General features: G+C 45.4%; 1 protein-coding gene across 9 annotated transcripts in view; it reads right to left on the bottom strand.

The window, feature by feature from the left end:
- Positions 1-18259, bottom strand: part of fbrsl1 (fibrosin-like 1) — a 280456-nt gene that overhangs the window by 87877 nt on the left and 174320 nt on the right. For 8 of the 9 annotated variants that reach the window (XM_058637274.1, XM_058637269.1, XM_058637275.1 and 5 more), the window contains 2 exons: positions 12872-12901; positions 83-112 (listed from right to left, as the gene is read on the bottom strand). In XM_058637274.1, the coding sequence (XP_058493257.1) occupies positions 83-112; positions 12872-12901 (60 nt within the window). The remainder of the gene's footprint in view (positions 1-82; positions 113-12871; positions 12902-18259) is intronic. The other variant, XM_058637272.1, reaches the window with a different exon arrangement.

Genomic DNA, 18259 nt, shown 5'->3' with positions numbered 1-18259 from the left:
TAGTCAAGAGCTCACATTTGTTATTCACAACTCTCAGACACTCCATGTGGTAGGTGAATAAACACGGGAAAAGCAGTCCTACCTTGTCGTCAATGTCACTCTCGCTGTCACACTGTAACAGAAAAGAAACAGACATGGGAAATGTAAGGAATTATTCATTTGGCTCCCCACCCCCCCCCCCAAGTAGCTCATAATCAGTGCAGATGTTATTTGTGTGTGCAGCCTCTCATTCACTGACAGCTTTCAGAGCAAATGGCAGAGAATGAAGAGGGAGAAGGAGAGTGTGGTATTCTAAGGGAGTTTTACAAGTTTCAAAAGGAGCACAGTCGCACAGAATGCCATTCTGCTATTTCTGTGGCAAATTCAATGCTAGAAATTTACAAAAGATGAAAAACGAATAATACTATACACTGAGGGTTTTTTTTTTGTAAAGAGCCTTTTCAGTGACTTTGTATTCAGCTGCAGCTTGTCATTTAGCCTTTTAAGTGTGCTTTAAAATTGGATGATAGTATCTCAAGGACGCAGAGAGCTAAGGTTCTTTGAATACTCAAACACAGCGCCTATTAAGAACGCTATTTCAAATCCACCTTGTGACAAACTCGTCTTTAATTTGTATGCAAGACTGGGATGAAGGAGCCGTGTTCTGAAATATGCCTCGTCTTTCACAGTCAAAGGCCAAATCACTTTTTCCTTTTATGCTCAGTCAAGATGTGAAATGACGATTATTTTTTTTGGTAACACTTCAAATCTCACAAGTCGCGGTACACAGTGATCAGGCTCAAATATCCAAAGGAGAGGTGAAGCTTTCATAAAAACAAGAAGAAGAGAAAAAATAATAATCAGACCTTGTATCTGACAAACACACATTGCAGATTCTGAGGGCCATGGCCTTTCATTCCTGATGTGTTTCACAGACAGAAATGTCTTTTTTTAGCAAATAATAATTATTTTTTAAAAGTTAGACTCATGCACATACTGGGAATAACATTCACGTTTAGTCTTAAAAAAAAAGAGCTGCAAATTCAATAATACCGGCCTAGAGTTATTGATGCCAGTTCTCATCCTGTCAGAGAAAAATACTTTAACGTTCAAATTTATGGGAAAAAAATGACCACGTTCCATTAAATCCAACCCACAAGGTCTTTTTGTTTACATTTATTGTCACTAGATGCTCGTGGCTGGAAAATATCACGTCTCACAACGAGTAAAGTTGAGGAGACGGGAGTGATCCGACGTCAGGTCAGTCGTCCCCGGACCTCCCAGCAGGACGCATGAGCTGCAGAGCAAATCAAGCGAAGAGTCCCACAGAGAGGAAGAGGGCCCCCGGTGAAAAACGGCCTCCAATCTGACAATTAAGTCCCTGTGGCAACATATTTAAGTGGAGCCTCTTTATTTTGTTTGACTCCCTTTCAGAGCTGGGTCACAATGAAAAGGGAGCCGGGTCAATGGAGGCATAGCGGCCCTTTGTTGCAAGTGCGGTGGGTCCAAATGTATAATTAAGTAACGAGAGTAATCAGTGCAAGGGCTCAGTGGCCAAGATCTCTCTGGAGCGTAGAGTGGAGGAGCTGGGGGTCGGCCGATTCGTCCCACTCTGCAGTGACGGGGGGGGGGGGGGGGGATAGACACATGGCAAAAACCCGCCTGTGGGGGGTGGGTGGGGGGTTCTGTTCTGGTTGCATCTCTATCTGCAGAATAATGACTCAAAGGAATATCTGAGCTCTCACTGTTCATACCAAAGCACACAAAGAAAGGAGAACAAGAGCGTACACCTGTCAGAGAGACAATACGGTAAAAATGATGTTCATTCTGAGGCAGAGGCTGACGACGCTGCGGCTGTTGTTGTTTGTGGTTGAACAAAAAAACAAAACTTTAATAAAAGCAGCGTGAAAAGCAAAAGGAAGCATCTGTCAAAATACTGTCGGGAGAATGAGAAATTAGCCTGACAACTGTGTGGTGTTTGTGAGAACGTGGCTGAACGCTTGTTTATATAGAGACATGCTATTTATTTATGCTACACAATGATTGTAATGTGAAATATTCAGCCCATGACAGGAAAGGACAAATAACACAAAAATGGTGGAATTCAATTCTTCTATATTAAAATGTAACACATGTTCTTGGAATGGAAAATGAAGAAGATCGTGTCTTTTCTTCTGGGGGGAGGGAATGTTTGCAAACCTTAATTTCTGTGCTTTTGTTTGTGAAAAGACATTCATTACAGAGCGCGGGGCATTAGGAGGAGAAAGTGGCTCGGGCTTCGTGTCAATCAATTCCCCATTCACTCTGCAGATCCCGGACAAATTAATTGTCAGCCATTTTCTACACTGCTTGTTAGGGGCACATCACAACCTGTAATCACCAGCCATTTCTTCCGTTACCACTCTCGCATTTCATCTGACAGGAATCACATCTGGACCTGTCCACAAATTACAGAAAGAGGGAGATTTATGCAACCGACCCCCGGGAAACCGGTGGAAATGTATTCCGAGCATGCGGCTGAAAGGACGACAGGGGTTCACAGCGTCTGTGAGCTCTTCTCCATCACTGTGGGCAAGTTTAAACCCTAGGTGACGGAGATGAACAACTGGCTCACTCTATTCCCTGGGCACATGCTTGGCCTTGTTGTTGTAGCAGCAACCGTGACACAAGAGACGAGGCCCTCGCAAGGCTGGGGCTGGTGAAGAGGAAAAATAATATCAAAAGAGCACAGCGTGGTGCTTATCCTTTTACAAGGAGCATACACTGCTGCAGAGCATAAAGAGGAATACTAGCTATGGCTCAGAGACAGAGGACGACACAGCGCAGCAGGGGAGAGAGGGGCAGGTGGAAAGGGGGAACGAAACACCAGTAAAAACAGGCAGGGGGGACGCGATAGAGACGAAGGGATGGACTGATGTAAATAGCAGGTTTTCTCAGTTCTGTATGCGATTACTCTGTTGGGCTATTACACTTGGTTGAGTAAAAGAAAAGAATCCAATGAAGCCATGAAGTATAAGATTGGCTAATGGTGTTCAGTGTGTGTGTGTGTGTGTGTGTGTGTAAGAAAAGGACCATGTCATTTAGCACCCAATGCTTTTTCAAATATCCACACCAGGGAAAAAACATTTTCAGCAGGAAAACCAAGTGATCCAAACCACATCCCCGAAGAGAACCCTCCCTGAGCTGCACGTCTGATGGTCAGAGGGGACGTTGTTAAAAATTGGAAAGATATGCTGCTCACTATGCTGCCTGACAGCAGCCAAGCCCCATGCGGTTTGTGTCTCTCAAAGAAAAAGAAAGAGGAAACTGTCTGGCTCTTTTGAGGCTGGAAGCAAGCAGCAACATCTGCACCTGCAACTGCCAGCTACCAAGGGTGACAGGGGAGTAGCTCCATTGAATGGCTCCACAAACCCCCACTCCTAGCTCCCTACCTTGTATCCAAACCCCCCCCCCAGCCAGCACATCAGACAGATGCATTTGACATTTACATAGCCCTCAACACTTCAGAGACAGGAGATTTATTCCACCAGTGCTCCTGGCCGGGGCTAGGTTTCGACCTGGGCTGGCCCCCTCGACGACCCTGTAGCTTAGCCCTGAAAAGAGGCAAGGCTGAGGAGCAAGAGGGGGGAAAAAAACTGCAAGACGGAGGCCTGGAAGTGTCCATTTCCCTTGATAATTCCCTCATACAGATGCCATAAGACGTGCAGGGTGAAGACGACGGGCTCTGCACACTGAAACGGCTGGACAGATGACTCACACATTTATACTTGTGGAGGATTCCCAGCGGTCACACGCTGAGGAGAGTCTGCCATGAATTCTCTCTGTTACACAGGAAAAGCAAGCGAGGAGTAACTTGCCCAGATATGCAAATGCTGACATGGTGTCAGAAAACTGACTGTATGAATAATCATTTTCAACGCTGTACTTGCCTCAAGAAATCTGGAGGAAAATAGATATGTCACTGTCCGTTCCTTAAAAAAAAAACCCAAAAAAAATGTAAATAATGATAATAATAACTAGGACTGCACGCAGTCATGATAGGGCAACTCGTCATAACCGATGACTGTTTACGTTAAAGCTTTCAAAAAGTGGAATTTTAAAGTAGTTTTCCTTCCATTTCAACGTCAACTTTGTCAGAGCACTGAGGCCACGCCTTTTGACGTAGAGAAAATCCTTTGATCACTTTTAATCATTTACTTGTCTAGAACATGTGGACCGAGTTTGACGCGGCTAGCTAAAACGTGCTAGGACAATTTTTTGTTTTTCCAAAATAGCCGACTTGTGGGTGGGCGGAGCTAGTGGAAGCACATTAGAAAATTGTTTGAAATCATGAGAGCCACAAGTGTACCAAGTTTGGTTAAAATCAGAACAACTATGTGCGACTTAGAGAGAAAAGAATAAGTCTGTGATGAATCTTTGACTTCATGTAAGATGTGCTGCCACCAGTTTATGTTGTTCGTGTTTTGTAGCAGAGACAGAACGGCATTAATGTAAACTATAACGTGAGAGGGGAAAAAATGCTTGAAAATTGAAAAACAGCAACAAAGAGCGGTGAGACAGCGTCTCTGTGAATAATGTGTCAAACCAATAATGCAAAAAAAAAAAAAGAAGGAAAATGGAAGACATCAGAAGACATCTGCCAGGAACATCGAATGAGATTCCCCTCATGGTGAACCAAGATCTCCTAGTGTGAGAGCCCACAGAGGGAGTAATGGTCCATTTAGATAGTCGAGGACCAGAGCAGAGTCAGCTACAAGTGGAACAACACCAATTTCCTCCTGCAATTTCCCTCCTGCAGAGGCTGGGATGAGGTCTGGGGACAAAAGTGCTGTGGGGCATGGAAGCAAAGCCTCAGGTGCACTGGGGGCGACCCCCTGTTGGGCCAGAAGATAAAGTTATTTTTGACCCGATTCAGACCTGGCATTAATACCCGTCGTGAGTGATCCAATCGTGTGCAAATCACAATCAATACACAACGCTTCCAATGCGCCCTGAATGTGTCCTCAGATCTGGTCACAACAAACCACACTGGGAGGTGGTTTGAGGACGCATGTGGCCACATTCCTGCAGTGTGCTCTCAGGACAGATTAGAGACCTCCTCCTCCTCAGTTTCAACGATGCTTTTATTTATTTGTACCAACACTGACCTTCACTAGATTTATTATTCCATTGATTCACATCTTATTTAGTGTTACAGCAGTGTGAGTAGAGCTTTGAGGGCCTCTCTCGTCTCTTTTCTCTCTGTCACACACTAACAGCAGGTACACCTGTACAATCAGACTAATTAAAAAAATGTTGTTGTACTCCCAACAGTCATGACGTGAGTGTGTATTTGAATACAGGGCGGGGAAGCCAGATCAGAGGCATAAACAAATGTGCTTTGTGCTATGTGGTGAAGGGTGTAGCCTTATTTCCACCCCGCTTTTCATTATTTATCAATAAGAGGGTTTGTCGCCCGGCTTTCATGTTCTCCAAAATAAACTCGGAACGTCAGGCACAACAAAGCCGGAGAGGCGGTGGCGTGTTTGTATACGCGCCGACAAACGTGGAAGCACGCGCAAGTGAGGGGGGGAGTCAACGTCAGGACCTAAATATACCCCGGGGCAAAAATAGCGTTGGAAAAGTAATTGGCGGTGCTTTTTAATGTAAGTGTTTGCATGACTCACGCACTGCATATGACTCCCTCAATCAAGAGGGAGGAGGGAGGAAAAAAAAAAAAGTGATTGCTCTTGACCCCACTAGCTGTATCTGAAAGCACCACCTAGCAAAGTGATTTGATCACAGGATCAAATCTATACGGCCATTTGACCTTTGACCTCCCCCGCAGGCAGCATGGGAAGTCAGATGATTACCCCAGGTCAGCCTTGGAGCTCTGGATTAGGAAAGTATTGATCCAAGAGAAGATGTAGGCTCCAGAGGGAATGAGATTGAGAGAAAAAGCTCTGCTGGGTAGAAATGATATCGACCAGTAAGAAGCCGAAGACAGGCCTGCATGTAAAACCATATTTGAGCTCGGGACCTTGGAAGCTGTGCAAACAGAGAGGCGGCTTCAGAAGAAGCTCCTCTCACAGAAGCCCGTCGAAGGAGCCCAGAGAGCAAGAGAATGGGAGCGGAGCGAGGATTGAGGACGAAGACAAGCTCAGAGAAAAGCTTTTCGCATTAGCCAGACACGGAGGCCTCTGGTTCAGGGCTGTCACACTTAAGGGAAGAGTCAGCAGGGGCCATGTAAATCAAGCCGAGGTGAGGAGAGATATAGTCCTGACGTGGGGCCAAACTAAGCAGACTTTAACATTACCCAGAGTCCATGTAAACAGCTCCGAGACCTGGCAGTGCTCTGTTTCACTTCCATGCAAAGTATGTGGTGAGGTCGAGAAGGAGGTCCATGGACAGATTGATGGTGATAGCAGTGGGGGTAAACTTGAAGAGCTGTCCCCCTTCTTTACTAAATCAAAGGACTGCCTTGTCCTTTCCAACACGAAATCCCTCAGCCTCCGCTTCCAGCACTCGCTGGGGGAGTGACAGAGCCGACTGGGCCGCTGGTGTGATCCTTGGAGGAGTTTGGCGTGGGGAAAAAAGAAGAAGAAAAAAAGAAAACAGACAGTAATGGCAGATGTACGAGGGAACGGGGAGCATTTATTCAGCTCACAGAGAAAGAAGAAAACTGACGGAGACCTGAAGGGACAGGGAATACACAACTGTGTTATGAATATAGTCACGGAAGAAAAATGGAGACATAGGTACGAGAGAATGAGAAAAAAAACAACACTGATTTATGATTCTTTTTTTTTTTTGAGCCTTGTCTTTCATAAAACCCCCCCCTTCAGCTCCATCTAGTCTCAGCTGACCGTGAGACTGCAGCGAGATGAACGCACACATCGACTCACACACACACACACACACACACAACCCTCACTACCTCCCAGTGTTTTGACATGGCCTCAGGCCCAGTGCTGCTGAGCTGTAGCAGCAGACACTGGGCATTGGAAATTTAAGTCAGAGCGTAGAAGAAATTAGGCGAGGAGGCAAGGAAATGGGATGTTGACTTGAAGTGGCCCCGGGGGCAGCTGAGAGTCTCCCTGTGCAGCTCTGCTGGCTGCCTGACAGTTTGATGGAGCGAGTGGAGGCTTCCCTGCGGCCCTAGCCACCGTCTCTAACACTGATGTAGCTCAGTGAGGAACAGATTGAGCCTCCAGGCATCGCTCTGTACAGTTACTCCCCTCCTCTCTCGCCTCTTTTTCGCTCTCTGTACTGCGACTAGTAACTCTGCTGCACTCTCACTAATCCTGTCAAGCGACACACACACATAAGACACACATGCGCGCATGCATATATGCATGTTCACACAAAGATCACATAGTGTACGCTCGCAAAAGCACGCAAAGACACTCAAAGATACACAGAAATAACAGCGACACCCACAGAGAGACCTGCTACTTCCCGGTCTTCCCTACGACAGTAATGTGATGAGCACTACAGATGCTGTTTACCAAACTCTGGCCGACGCACGGGGGGGGGGAGAGGGAGAGGGAGAGGGAGAGTGGGATGGAAGAGGAGGCAGAAGGAGGTAGAGTCAGGGGGCTGGCAGGCCACAGCCATAATGAAAAGAATCTGGCGGCGGCCCACTGTGTGCTGGTCATGAGAAGCATGTGCTGCCGGGGGGCTCTACTGCTAATTTCAGGGGGCAGCCAAGCGTTTCACGCTAGACTTGTCATCGGGCCAGAGGGGGCATTCATACTGGGTGACAGCAATTGCACGAGGGCGGGTAGGGGGTTTGGAGAGGGGGAGCGAAATGAGAGGGAGAAAGCTTTAGCTCCCCTCCCCCTCCCTGTACCTCCTGTCCCCTCTCTGCAATGATCAAACGTTATTGTAGGCAGGGTACAGAATTACAAATGAGTGTCCTGTGGCAACGGCTGGAACTGGATTCAACTGCTCTCTCTGCTCTACTCTCTCCTCAGGTGGCCATGAGGGGCCACACCTCATCCTCCATCCCCTGTTGTCCAGACAGGACTTTACACTTGTGTTTTCCTAGTTAACGTGACAATAACAATGTGTGCGATGCAACTATTTCCATTGTCTGGACTGCACTTCAATGCTCGGCAGATACAAGGCTTTTATTTTCTTGTTTCTGTCCCACTTTGGATTGACGAATATGGATTACAATCCATAATCATATACAATCTAATATTGTAGTGCGGTGAAATGAATAATGGCTGACAATCTGACCCAAACATGTCCTTGGTTTTGAAGCATCTCTCTCCATATTCACTCCCTCAAGGATCAATGACTGACAGGCGTTATCTTTAATCAGTGCCATCAACTGGCCTGAGGATTTGTTGTGCACTGAGGGTTTCTCTTGAAACTCTGCGAGATTAAAATGAGCACAATGGAAATCATTAGAGTTGAGATGAGTGGGGGGAAAAAACAGGGGGAATAACCTTCTCGGTCCAACCCCTAACTCATGGATCCAATGAAATGTGAGAGAGGGAGGGAGGTAAAGAGAGAATATACAGTATATATAAAAGACATGATGGACTTGCAGGTGAGGGAAGCGAGGGATGAACAGGGATGGAAGGTGGAGTGTGAGATATGAAGTCAGTGCTGGAAGGTGGGTGGTTAATGGAAGATGAAGTGAACGGAGGATGGAAATGGAGAGATTTACCAGCTTGCGAGGGGAAACTCCAGTTCATTGACTCCGAAACATGCTGTCACACAAGAGAGAAAGGTACGGATGGGAAGCAGAGACAGAGGGAGCGACGGAGAGTGCAGGAGGAAAGGGAAGAGGGGAGGAGGCGAGCCACATTGCGAATCTTCAGGCCGTGAATAATTTAGAGGAGCATTGGGGAGATGAGACGAAGACGAACACAAAACACTGGCAGCGTTTGACCTAGAGCTGCAGCTACATCAGTGCACATCACAGAGTGGAGAGCACTCCCTCAGTCTCCCTCTTCTTCCCTCCCTTTCTCTGTTGCTCTTCCTCTGCCTCCCTCTGTGTCTGGGAGGAAACAGCTGTATGCTATTCTTGTTTCGCCTCACATTCCATGAAACTCAACAGAATGGCTGACAACTCCATTTTACAAGAATCTCTCTCTCTCTCTCTCTCTCTCTCTCTCTCTCTCTCTCTCTCCCTCCCCCCTGTCTGCTCTGGGCACATCACAGGACTTTAAAGGAATGGAAATGTTTAGATCCAGGTTAGATGGCACAGTAAAGGCAGACAGCTGCCTGTCTGCAGGTCCCATGGCACAACTACTACTAACCATAACATCACACAGTGTGAGGAGGAACATCTACACAATTCATCCACTTCAAAGATGTGAAACTTGAGCTTCGCCTCTGAATCAGCACAATGATTAATGTCGGTTATTCCACAATTAAATTGGTCAAATTAGATCTTTATCAAGCAAAAATGCTTAAGAAGTAAAATATTCATTAGTTGCACTGCAACAATTAATCAGTTTGAGTTCAGACTAAATCATTATTTTGATCTCAAACATCTAAAAACGATATTTAAGACACATAAAAACCAATCTATGTAATATTTACCACCCATTTACTGACACCGTTTGCCCATATCAATGCATCAGTGTCAACAGACATGATGCAGCGCAGGGAGGGACGGAGCTGCGAGCGACCAAGCGGCGTAAAACTGTGGACAGCAGCAGTAAATAATCACTGCCCTGTGATTAGGCACACAAGAGGTTAAACAGAGCTTGTTCACGCTGCCTTTGTCAAGGTGCCATGAATCATCTGACCTGCTGGAGAGAGTGCGTGTGCGTGCGTGTGTGTGCGCGTGTGTGTGTGTGTGTGTGTGTGTGTGTGTGTGTGTGTGTAAGTGAGAGATGAAAGGACCACTGGGCATCTGCGGTGGAAGTGACAGTTGGGCGGACAGAGGGCGGTCTGATCAGCCCAGAAGGGAGGGGCCATTTATTACTGTAATTAAGGAAGCGTGAGAGTAAAGGAGCCATGACTGTAAATGTGTACTGCTGCACACACACACACACACAGAGTCAATGTTTTTTTTGTTAGGTGTGACAGTATGATGAGTGAATGAATGAATAAATAAATATATAAGTAAAGGAGACAAACAAACAGAACACAAGTTAACTCCCCCCCCCCCACACACACACACGCACACTCTCTCTGTCACTGTCTCCTGTTTGGCCGGCGTGGCTGATATTAATGGGACGTCCCTTGTTTGTAAATGTGCCAAGTTGTATGCACCACTGCAGGCTGTCTATTATAGCGAGCCTCTGGGGCAGCTTTTCCATATGGCGTCACATATGGTGCTCAGCAGCATCAATTAATGTTGTTATAATACTGATTTTTACGAGCGAGGATTTCACTCCTTTCCTCTCTTCTCCAGCCCTGCGACTCTCTCCTCTCCCCCCCCACCCCACCCCACACACCCCCCCTGTTGCTGATTCTTTGATTCTTCAAACTGCCGCGCTTCCATTCCTGAAACCTTCGACAACCTGGTCTCTGAACAGCAGAGGATCTAAAAAAGTTTTTTCTGTGCCAAATTGTGAGAGCTCCTCACAGCTCGACTGAGCTCCACTCAAAGACCTTGAAAATGACTTTGTTCCTGCCACAGAAACACTATTGCCAGTGTGTTGGAATCTTTGCATCTTCTGTGAAGCCGAGCGACTTTGATCAATGAAATATGAATATGAGAGAGACAAAAACAGCCTTAACACAGACTGAAAACGATGTTAGAAAATATAACAACTGCAACTAAACACCGCATTTACCCTACCTATTGTAGTTTTGGTCACATTAGCCCAGCATCAGGGTGCATTAGTTTTAATTTAGGCTAGGATTTATGCACAAAACAAAAGCAAGATGGCTGTAAGAACACAATCTGAGAGGGCTTTTAGTTCCCTGGTGCCTTTGGTGGTGGATGTGACAGGAAAGGAACAAGAGCGCAGCAAAGAGCCCTGCTTAAAAAGCTCCCAGCCACAGCAGCCTTGTCAGTGTTGCCACAATTAGAGACTAGATCAGTGGCGCTTCCCAGCGAGAAACATCTCACCACCACTCCTCAATGGAACTCGGCTCTTTGAGGAACACACTCAAAGAGCGGGGTTTTAAAACGTTTCTGATGGCTAATCACTCTCAGGATGAAAGGCCCTGGCGTGTTCGCTTGCCTCAGCGTGGGGAGCTTCCCTTGCCGTTTCTCCGTCTCTGATTCTGATTGTTTTTGTTCGTCTCTTTTCCAGCAGGCAGGCAGGCGGGCGGGCGGGCTGGCAGGCAGCACTGTTTGAAGGTGCAGTCAGACCTGAGTGCAGGCCTGATGCTTTGTAGTGATATTTCCAGCAGCACAATCTCATTACTTTTTGACGTGGGAGATGCGTGCAGGGGTGGATTGTCATTTCACGCTGTCAAATGTTCTGTGAGGGAACGGAGACAGGAATGGAACTTCAATGACCTGCGTGCCTCTAGGCTCATCAAGACTGAATATATTAAACCAAATAACACAGATGAAATCCAGTGAACCGGAGCCTTGAAGGTGTGTGTAAACCTAATGTCCAGTGCCCAGGGGTGTTGAAGGAATTTTGATGTCCACTGGGATCTGTGTCTCATGGGACTCTCCCTGTACATCCATCCCAGAACCTAATTAATCTACATACAGCACTGCATATACAAACAGGTCATTGTGTCTTGAGAGGATATACCCTGGGGGCAGCATCCCACACCTCTTAAAAATGCTGAGAGCTCCTGGACGTTTTCACAAGGGACAATCATTGGCAGCTTCTCCCTTTTTAAAAAACTGGGGGGTATCCCTCGAAGTTGATTTCACACTGAGCTCTTTCAATGCAGAGAAAAACTTTGCTGTGTTTAAGAAGCTGCCAGGCACTGATTGAAGCGCCTGGTTACCATGCAAACCCCAGCCTGTTGCTGGGGTTACTGTCCCAAAGTGCTTCCTGGGTAATTTTTGAGGTCACTGGTTTGTGCACGCCTATGTGGTGCAGATGCGCCCACCCTCATTCAGTGCCCAGCAGGAGCTCTTTCATTAGGCCCAGTGAATGGCCTCATTCATCCCCTTCACCACAATTGGTCACGCTGCGTCTCCGCAGAGGGCCCAGGACAAACTTTTCTCTCTTTCCACCCCCTGATCTTTCATGCACCACCCACCTTAGTCATGCTTCACTTTAGTTCAGGAGCATGAAGTGTCTGAAGGTCCAGGACTCATTTTTTTTGGCTGCAGACCCCACTAACAGACAAAAAACACTGGCATTGCTGTCTCTTCATGTTTGGAGCTAAACATGTCACATTTTTACCAGTAAATAATGACGTGTATCCGCAATTTGTAACGTATTTGAAGTGTTTTTAACGCTGCAGTGTGTCACTTTAGGTGCTTTTTTTTGTTATTATTCTGCATGTGCTTCAGAAATGATGTAACAACGTAATATTCAAAGATATATTGGAGGTGCAGCAGCATTTTATACCGATTTTTATGACACATCAGTGCATTAATCCCATGTTCCACACTTTCTATTTCTATCTGACTGTGGCACAAAAGGCCCAGAGGACCTGTTCTAGAAGAACTTGGAGCCATTTCATCTCTAAGTTGCTTCTCTCTCCACTGAGTCACTCACATAACTGCAGTGCTTAGCCATGCAAGTGAGTCCTCTACTCCGTGCCTCTTTTTAGTCCTCCAGTGAGTTCCAGGTTTGGCCTAGTGAGAAGTGACTAATTGTCTTGAGTTGTTAGTGTGCCTGGAATGAGCTCCACTCCAATTGGTGACAGGGGAGCGCAATCATTTTGTTACTCCCCCCTCTCTCTTTTTCTCCTTTTTGCAGCAGATTTAGCCCCTCTGCTTCTCAACCTACTGAGCTGTAAAATTGAGTGGACGGCAGGCAGGATACAGAATGAGACCTGGCGTCGTGGACACACTAACCTTGAGGAGGGCCACTGCTGCTGGCTGCACCTAAAGAGATGGAGACAGAACGTCAACCATATTGGAATGAGGACGGTTGAAATAAGGAGGGAGGACAGACCAGAGGGTAAAGTGGAGACCCTTTGTAGGAAAACATGGAACAAAACAATATGACAAAGCAGATCTTCATTGGAACAAGGATGGGAAAAAAAAAACACTACATATAGTTGACAGGAGGTTAAATGCACAGGAAGAAAAAGGAGTATTAGTGTCCGTCTTTATGATACAATGTCATGTGTTTCCCAGCCAGTGCCTCAGCTAGTGTCGCCGCCACTGTTCACAATAAGCAATTAAAATTTGGAATTTTTCTAAACGTCCTTTTCACTTCGTAACAGTTCGAGCAAATCTATGGTTGGTAATGAAACCGACTTGTACTCTTGGAAGGAACGCGGACAATCAATTACTGTGAATCACAAATATACCGGTCGTGGTTAGATGTGAACAAATGGAGTCTCAGTCCCTTACAGATGATATTAGTGCTCTGAGCTGCTCTCTCTCCACGAGAGATTAAGCAGGTTTGTGCTCTCCCAGGCGGGCAGTGCTCCCGCCCTCCAGGGTGCTGCGCTATCATTTGCAGGAAAATGACTTCAGTAATGAAGAATCCAGGCCCATAAATCCTCACGGTCTCACCTTCCTTCGCTGAACAGCCAGTAAAAATTCCCTTTAAAAAATTCATCGTGCAATTTTGCTCAAATCCCTCCCAGCAAGCACAATTATGGAACTTTCATCTCAATTGATTTATGTCCTGGGCTAAAGGAGTAGGGGTGGGTGGGGGGTGTGTCTCGGAAGGGGCGGAGGACGGGGAGGGGGAGAGAAAAAACAAGTGGTAAATCATAGATTTTAAAAAGGGGGGAGACATGCACTCTTTTGTCACTTACCCTGCATGTGTTTTGTAACACAGGATACGGAGGGGGCGAAAGGGGAGGAGGAAAAGGGACGGCAAAAGTCTGAAGGGTTTGAAAGCAGGAGTGAAATGGCAAAAGGAGGAAGAGGGGAGGGGGATTGGGGGTGGGCGGGTGAAAGGAGCGGTATTCCACTTGATTAATAACACTAATCAAATTATACAGTGTTCCACTGTGCCCTGAAATCTGGGGCCATAATGTCCTCTAATGGCGAGGTTCATGGAGCTAAACTTCAGAGGGAAAACACGGAGCTGACTGCTGCATGCCTTAATGAAGGCAGTAAAACATCCATTTCCAGAAGCCATGAAATGAAAGGCAAGATTGTACTGTAGATGTGCACCCAGTGGCTCCCCCACTGCAAAAAATGCAAGGCTGTTAACACAAAAGACAGTGTTGGAAAGAGAGAGAGAGACAGAGAGAGAGAGAGAGAGATGCAAAGGCTTTCAGGAGAGAAAAATGACGAGAGAATAATACGAGTGAAGAGATTTAAAGGGCAAGAACACCAAGAGTATGCGGATATAAAAGGACAGGGATGATGAAGAGAGGATAGAAAGACAGATTGGTAGATGCTCTCAGTGCTTTATTTCCAGAGAAGTTCTCTCCTGGCATGAAGACAATCTCTGTCTGCTGATTATGGATGAGCCAGCCTGCTTTACTATGTCTGTTATACTTAGTGCCGCTGACAGCAGCCACAATTCATCACTATTTAGTTGCTGATGCACCTAACCACAGCATCCTCCCCCTCATCTATCTCAATACCACTCCATCTGAGTATTCCCTCTGTCCATCCAGGCATGCGTTCTGTTGATACATCCAACCATTTGTATCTTCATCCATCCACCCATCCATCCATGATACAGCCGTGTATGTGTGCATCAGGACTAAATGACTTTTGAATCCCTTTTGTCCACCATCACAACCACAACCACATTTTTGTTTTGCAATACAATTCTTTGAGGATCGTAAAATGTGATGGTGCATTACCACACGTCACCATCATCAAGTCATTAATTACACTGTTTTCCAAGGACAATGATATGAACTGTTTTCAACATGTATGAGTTTTGTTGTTTATTTTTAATTTGCATAAAACTGTCAACAATAAAATAATTAATTTTTGCTAATTGCATGGTGTCAAAGTGCAATTTTGATTTAGAAACAATTCATTGTTTAACCCTACCTTCCATCCATCCATGCCTGCAACTAACGATTATTTTCATAAACCGTTTAATCTGTTGATTATTTTCTTGATTAATCGAGTAATCGATTGGTCCATGTACATGTTTTTGTCCACAATGCAAAATGATTCAGTTTGAATGATTTCTTTGTTATACGGAGCAAAGAAACCAGTCAATATTCACATTTTAGAAGCTCAAAATATCGAATAATCGATTATCAAAATAGTTGACGATTAATTGAGTTTTCGATTAATTGAGTAATGGTTTCAGCCCATCCATCTATCCAATTAGACCTGACACAACAGTATTGCTCTGACCTCTGACCTCAGCTACGTGCTAATGTTTGATGGTAATATTTTGCATTCTGTCTGATTAGAGACTGAAGTATGATTGACATCATGTCTGACATCTACATCCAAACACAACATGCAAGTATCATTAAAGACACCGAGCAGAAAACAACGTCTGCAGCATTATAACAAACTGAGACTCCAGACACTTCAATTTATACAAAAGCATTATGCTTTGCATTTAATCTACTAAATTGCACTTGCTACAAACAATCAAATCAGCCTTTGAATCTTGAGTAAAGCAAATGCTGTTAGTAGTCCTTAGGGCAAAATTTCATCTGGAGAGCAAGAGGGGGGAAAAAACAACAAAGCTAACAACAAAGCTGAGAAAACACAGATTGCCATTGTTATTATTATCATAATTACAGCTGCGCTTATCACGCAAGCCGCCTCAATCAGGACGAAATACGGTTTCATTTGATGAAGCTTCCTGTTTTGACTGGCTTGAGTTTGGAAACCACACAGTTGGCTGGCGTGCCAAAAACTCAATCAAGCGCAATTACATAGCCATCAGATAGAAATGTAATTGATTTGAAAGCTGACATGAGATATAACTACATTACAGTGGAGGCACAGTGGGGAGGCTCCTTGGGGACAGGGCCTATGGGGAGCTCATTACCGCCAAGCTTTGAATTATTGAGTGTCTATGGCAGTGACACTGAGGAAGAGGGGCGGGCGATTGGCTGCTACAACTCAGCAAGTGTTTATCTCAACTTACAGCAACCTAAGACAAGAAGGAGTGATCTGCCCGCACATGAATATTGCAGGGGAATAAGTGGTAATGGTTCATAACTGGAGGGGCTCCGGACAAGATAAGAGTCTGTGGGTGCACGACCTTAGTATTTATCATTTACTGTACGGAGGGAGAGCTCTGTAGACTTTTACTCAAACAGAATCTACTGCCGAGTAGGTTTTTGTGTTTGGTCGATACATGTGTTCAATTGTCTATGTTCTGAGGATTTGTGAGTTGTGAAGATAAAGTGCCAAAAGAGAGTGCCGACCTCCAGCATTTTAAACAGCTGAAACAATTCTAAATGTAGCGTACAGTTAGAATCTGGTTTGGCTGGGTCTTCTTTTATGTGGTTACAAACAAGTTCACCGCAGTACACACAGTGAATCCAGTCCACAAGAAAAAGAATGGGAACTATCGATGTCAGCAGTATTTCAATCATCCAACCATTGGATACCGCTTTATCCTCCACATGAGGGACGTGAGGCTGCTGGTACCAGTCCATCAGTGTTCAATTGACGTGATGTGGTTCGTGTGTGTGTGTTTGTGTGTGTATGTTATTACATGTTTTTATTTGAATTCATTTATACAAACTCCTCAACTTTGCCAACCCAATAACGTTGGCTTCACACATGTTTTCATATTTAATAAAAACGATGAATACAACGGCAGAAGGGTACAAAAGCTATAAAATACAAGCTGTAAAAGGCTTCCCATTTAAATGAGTGACACTAGAAAAGTCTTAAAACACACTCTGTACAAAATAATAAAACAAACTAACAGGAAATAAAAACAGACTTAAAAAAATTGGAACAAACATGACTAATAAAATAAAAATTGTATCTGTGAAAATGAATGATAATTGGGTTTGTACAATCGTCTAAATTATTTCACATAGATATTTAACACAGCTTGTTGATATGATAATTAAATAATGTCTTATGTTTTATTATCAATATTGACAACTTCGTATGTCCAAAAGTGACTGACAGTAAATCTGAACTATGAACCTAGCTAGTTCCCGCCTCCTCAGCACGAGCTGAACGATAAATCTAACACACCAAGAGAGGCGGGACTTAAGGCAGAACAGCCAATCATCAGCCGGTCACACTCAAAGCCGGTGTCATGTTTGAGCGCAGACACAGAGCGGCGTTTGTGCAAAACTGCAGAAAAACTGCAAAAAAAGTGTGGGTGTTGAACCCTCTAACAGGAAAGAGTGTGGGTGTTAAAACACCCACATCTCCCACGGGTGCGACGCCCCTGGAGAAAACTCACACACACACACACACACCCGGGGAGAACATGCAAACGCAGAAAGGCCCTTGTTCTGACCAGGACGTGAACCCGGGTCTTTTTGTTACAAGGCAACAGCGGTAACCACTGCTGTGCTGTGTGGCCCTCTACTTCAATAACCTACACATGTCTGTTTTGTCACCACTTCTTTGCTTTTCAGACACAAAGAGCTGAAATTAGGCGGCAGCCTCCCCAGAGTCAGTATGGGGTGTGAGGGAGTTAAGAAAGTGCATCTTCCTGACCCTGACCACCAGCCTGTGGGCTTTAACTGTAGTGCTGAGGGCGACTGTTGAGAGGATAAAGATATAAGGCGTCGCACGAGGGCCTTGGCTTCCCTCAGGAACCTGGTGACTGCCTACCTCTGGGAGAGCTGTGCCCCCTAGGTTTCTACCACTGATCTCCCTCTGTCTCTCTCATCCTCCTTTCTCTGCTCACACAGGTCTCCTGTGAGCTCTCTCACAAAAATGAGAACTCAATTAATTCAGGCGGAATGAGGACAAGAGAGGAGGTGGTCTGGGGAGCCCAAGGAAACAGAGGATGAGCAGGAGAAGGAAGCCGAACAGAGCCGCTTGTCAATCTGTGGCCTGGATAACAGCAAACAGAGCATGAGGTGACTGTGCATGTGGATTAAATCTTTAGTCGAGTTAATCCCGTCTGCAGTTTAAACACGGCTGATGAACAAATGCTCCTCATTACAGAGGGGGATGATGGGTATATAGAAAGGTCAGGGGGTGGCAGACAGTGAAAAAAGAGCAAAGCCGAAAAGAGATGAAGATTAAAAAAATAAATGCTGACACTCCCTGACAATCTCCCACGTGCAGTTAATCACATGGTGCCCGTTTATTAGAGGATTTAATCACAGTGTGTCATTTCTACCACTAGGGGTCTCTTTCTCA

Source organism: Solea solea, chromosome 8 (genome assembly GCF_958295425.1).
Source record: "Solea solea chromosome 8, fSolSol10.1, whole genome shotgun sequence".
NCBI lineage: Eukaryota > Metazoa > Chordata > Actinopteri > Pleuronectiformes > Soleidae > Solea > Solea solea.
This window is presented reverse-complemented; position numbering and strand designations above follow the sequence as displayed.